The sequence below is a fragment of the Merops nubicus genome, unplaced genomic scaffold (genome assembly GCF_000691845.1).
Source record: "Merops nubicus isolate BGI_N331 unplaced genomic scaffold, ASM69184v1 scaffold37003, whole genome shotgun sequence".
Classification (NCBI taxonomy): Eukaryota; Metazoa; Chordata; class Aves; order Coraciiformes; family Meropidae; genus Merops; species Merops nubicus.
In genome coordinates this window covers 2,102-6,064 of record NW_008597536.1, presented here as the reverse complement: position 1 = coordinate 6,064, position 3,963 = coordinate 2,102, and the positions used below count along the sequence as shown (strand labels likewise).

The following is a 3,963-nucleotide window of genomic DNA, read 5'->3' as shown; positions in this document are numbered from 1 at the left end:
CTCCCAGAAGTGGGAGAAGAGCCTGTCCCACCATGCAGCGAGCTGTGGTGGCACATGGTTGTCCTCCCTGTGCAGTGAGGAGACCCGGCTGGGCTGGCTGAGCTTTGCCTGCTCTGTTTCACCCAGCAGAGAAGAGCCAAGTACCTCAAAGTCTTCAATTTACAGCCTGATTTCTCCAAGGCTTGACAAAGCATGTGGATGGGTGACCTCTGCCCCTCCTCTTGCTGTTTTTCCCTGAAAACAAAGAGATGCATCCAATTCCTCCTCCTATTCCCATTCCAGTTATTATTTCTGTTCCTACTTCTACATGTATTCTTATCCTGGTCTATTCCTCTCCTTTCCTATTCCTATCTCTGTTCCTGTCTAGTCTAGTCTATTCCTATTCCTATTCCATTCCTATTCCTATTCTAATCCCTTTTCCCGTATCTATCCCTATTCTGATCCCTTTTCCCATATCTCTCCATGGCCACTGGCTGTGTCCCAAGGTCCCCCGTGCCCCCTTCCCGACGTGCCGGGGTCCCACAGCTCTGTGGCTCTCGGGGACTCTCCGCGTTGCGGCTCAGGACCCCACGCACCGACGCGGCTGCTTGGCCGGCTGCGGCCCCTCCTGCTCCTCAGGCTCGTGCTGCAGGAAGGAGCAGTGCCCCAGGTCAAGCGACTCCAGCCTGGGGAAGTTCTTCACGCTGAAGGAAAGGACCATCTGATCAAAGTGGTTGAGGTTGAGCCCTCGTAGGTATACGCCGGTGAAAGGATCCAAGGCGGTCAGCACAAAGCGCTCGTCCTGGAGCTCATACAGGCAGTGGCAGACCTCCAGCTCGCGGATCAGCGCCGTCTCCTCCATCAGAAGAGCCAGGGCTGTCTTCTGTCTGGTTTGAAGCCACATCAGCAATTCTTCCGTGATCTTGGGCGCGATTTTACACCCCATCTCCTCCTCCAGCTCCCTCCTGCGCTCCTCGTTTAAGAGACCAAAGAGGAACCGCACAGTCAGCATGAAGTAGTTCCTGGAGTTGCCGTAGCTCTCCAGCAGCTCCCTCACGTCCCTGGTGGGACCCGCGGGGTGTTCCTGCACCTCCCCTTCATCTTCCAGCAAGTAGAAAAGTGCTGCAAAAAACTCCTGGAAGCTGAGGTGGATGAAGCTGTAGGTGCTGACGCAGGAGATGTCCTTCTGGAAGAGGTGTTCATTGAGGAGGATCGGGAGGGCTTCTCTCTGATCCAGCTCATACCCCTGCACCTCCTGGTCATTGAAAAAGACTTTCTGCTTCCAGATGCCATTGGCTGCCAAGCAGCACAGCCTCCTGAGCATGCTGGGGATGTCACGCTTCACCCGGCCGCTCAGAGACCGGAGCAGGGCTGAAAGGTAGAGGATGTAGATCCCCGTCGTTGTCTTCGGGCTCTGGGCGAGACCCCCTTTGCGGCCAAGCTGCTGCTTCATGACAGTGCAGTCGTTCCCTCTGACAAACTGGAAGGCAACAGCTGCCTGCTCCTCATTTCCAAAAAACCTGTGGAAATACTCCTTCCTCTCTGCCTCTGAGAAGCCCAGGATTTCAGCGTAGCGCTCACACTCCAGGCAGTTGCCCAGTTTCTGCAGGGCGGCTGGACGTGTGGTGATGAGCAGGGAGCTGTCAGGCAGGAGCCTTCTGCGGAAGAGGCTGCTCAGGGTGATTTCCACTGGCCTCTGCTCCTGGGGATGGGAGCACAGCTCAGACTGGGGCCGGTCAAAGGAGAAGCGGAGCTCGTCGAAGCCGTCGATGACGAACAGAAGCCTCTCCTGCTGCCTCAGCATCTCGTCGAGCGGCAGAGAGCTGCCAGGACAGCACCAGGTGATGAGGTCGACCATGCTGGCCTGGCTGGTGAGGAGGTTGCCCTCCCGGCAGTGAATGTAGAAGACGTAGTCAAACTCTCCAAACAACTTGTCGGACGCCCAGTCCAGCATGATCTTCCTGGCTGTCATCGTCTTGCCCACACCTGCGGCTCCCAGGAGCACAACCACCTTGGGGGTCCAGCCGTCGGGGCCAGGTTTGAAGAGGTCAGCCACAGCAATGGAGGAGCTGGCTTGTTCCTTCATGATCTCCGCGTGCCTCCGTCCCATGGCCACGATCTCATGCTCCCGTTGCTCTTCATCACGGTGCTTGTTGACGATCACCAGCTTCAAGTACCTGGTGTTGAGGCTCACGTTGTCACCCACGCGGGAGTTCTGGTCCTTCATGCGGCTGTATGCCTGGCGTATGGCTTTTTTGTAATTCTTCTGGAGATCTGGAAGGGCAGGAGGCCACCTCATGTGGCTGTGGACTGCGGGGCGAGCAGCAGCAGAGCCCCCTGCGCTTCTCACCGCTGGCACCTACCTGCTGGTGATGAGTCCTCCAGAGGAGCAGACCCCCGGGCTGGAGGAGACAGGGACGTTAGTGGGCAGCATCACTGAACCCCTGACACAGCCAGAACTTCTTCTATCCCCTCCTGCCTGGAGGAGCCCCCCACACCCTGCCACTGGGACCCCCAACCCATCGCCCTTTCTGTAGCACCCTCCTGGCCCCAGACACAGGGTCTGCCAGACACAGTCTCCAGGGTGCCTGGGACCCCACAGGATGCCACACACAGCAGGGAGCCTTTCTGCATTCCCACCTTTCTCTCTGCTTTCCCAGAGGCGGGTGGCAGCGTTGAGGAGCTGGATGCGCTTGAAGACGGCAATCGCCACGTCCACGGCGGCCTCCTCGCCATAGAAACCCAGCATCAGGTTCCTCGTGTCCGTCCGGTCGGCTTCGTCCAGACGCCCCCAGGGAATGCAGCCCCTGCCCTGCAGGTCTGCTCCGTATGCCAGTGCGCCCCGAAACCTTTTAAAATCCTCCTTGGAGAGGTCTTCCAGGGCGGTGAGCAGCATGTCCCCAAGGGTGCCCTGGGAGCTGCCTCTGCTTGGGGCACAGTTCTTGCTGCCACGCACCCCCATGGCGAGAGCCCCGACACCCTGCCTGCAACGGGGGGACGAGGTTTGGGGGAAGAACCAGGTCAGGAGCACCTCTGGCCCCCGGCCCAGCCCTGCTTAGCTGCCACGGGCAGCTGTGCCCCCCGCTGCCCCCCACCTCGCCCTCCCTGCTCTGCTCCAGGGGCCCGGGGCTGTGGATCTGGCTGCCCCCAAGCTGGCACCACAGTCCTGCCTGCTGTACCTCCTCCTGCTCCCCCAGTCCAACCCACCCCCACCAGCATGAGCACAAGGAGCAGTGGGGCAGTAGGTCCAAGGGCTTGCTACCACAGCTTCACCAGAACCATGTCCCACCACGTGGGCAGTGTCCCTGTAGCGGGAGAGCCTAAGTCCCCACACCAGGAGAGCTTATGTCCCCACCGTGAGAAAAATGTCCCCATCAGAGGAGTCATACCCACCCAGAAATGCAGCATCCCCACCCAGCAAAGCCACATCCCCTTCAGCAAAGCAGTATCCCCACCAGCAGAAAAATGTCCCCACCAGGACAGCTGTGGACCTACCAGAAGAGCAGTTTCCTCACCAGAAGAGCAATATCCTCACCAGGAGAGTACTATCCTCACCAACAGAGACATGTGCCCACCAGGGGAGTAGCATTCCCACCAGGAGAGCAGCACCCTCACCAGGACATCAGTGTCCTCACCAGGAGAGCCATATCCCCATAAGGACATGCGTGTCCCCACCAGAAGAACCGATGTCCCACCAGGGTCACAGCCAGGCAGCTGGCTCTGCCCTGGAGGAAGGCTGCTCCAGGCTGTGTGGGACCCCCCGTGCTGTGCCACGGAGCCAGGCGGGTCTGCAGTGGCAGCTGGAGATCTTCATCTCAGGGGCAGAACGGAGCCGGTGAGCTGCACAACTGCCCGGTTTCCTGTACAGCAGCAGGATGTTACTTTCAAAGCATGTCCCTGCTTCCTCCCCTCTCAGGTCGCCAGGTTCACGTTGCATGACCTTTAGTTTTTTAACCTCTCCTCTCCTCTCCCTCTCCCTTCCCC

The 3,963-nt window shown here is 59.0% G+C and overlaps 1 protein-coding gene across 1 annotated transcript in view; it reads right to left on the bottom strand.

Annotated features, from left to right (window-relative positions):
- The window catches only part of LOC103769536 (NACHT, LRR and PYD domains-containing protein 3-like), a 3,256-nt gene extending 315 nt beyond the window's left edge, over positions 1–2,941 (bottom strand). Inside the window, exons 1-2 of the mRNA XM_008936746.1 lie at positions 2,620–2,941; positions 576–2,253 (exon numbers count right to left, since the gene is read on the bottom strand). Coding sequence (XP_008934994.1) covers positions 576–2,253; positions 2,620–2,941 — 2,000 coding nt within the window. The remainder of the gene's footprint in view (positions 1–575; positions 2,254–2,619) is intronic.
- Between the last annotated feature and the right edge of the window lie 1,022 nt (positions 2,942–3,963).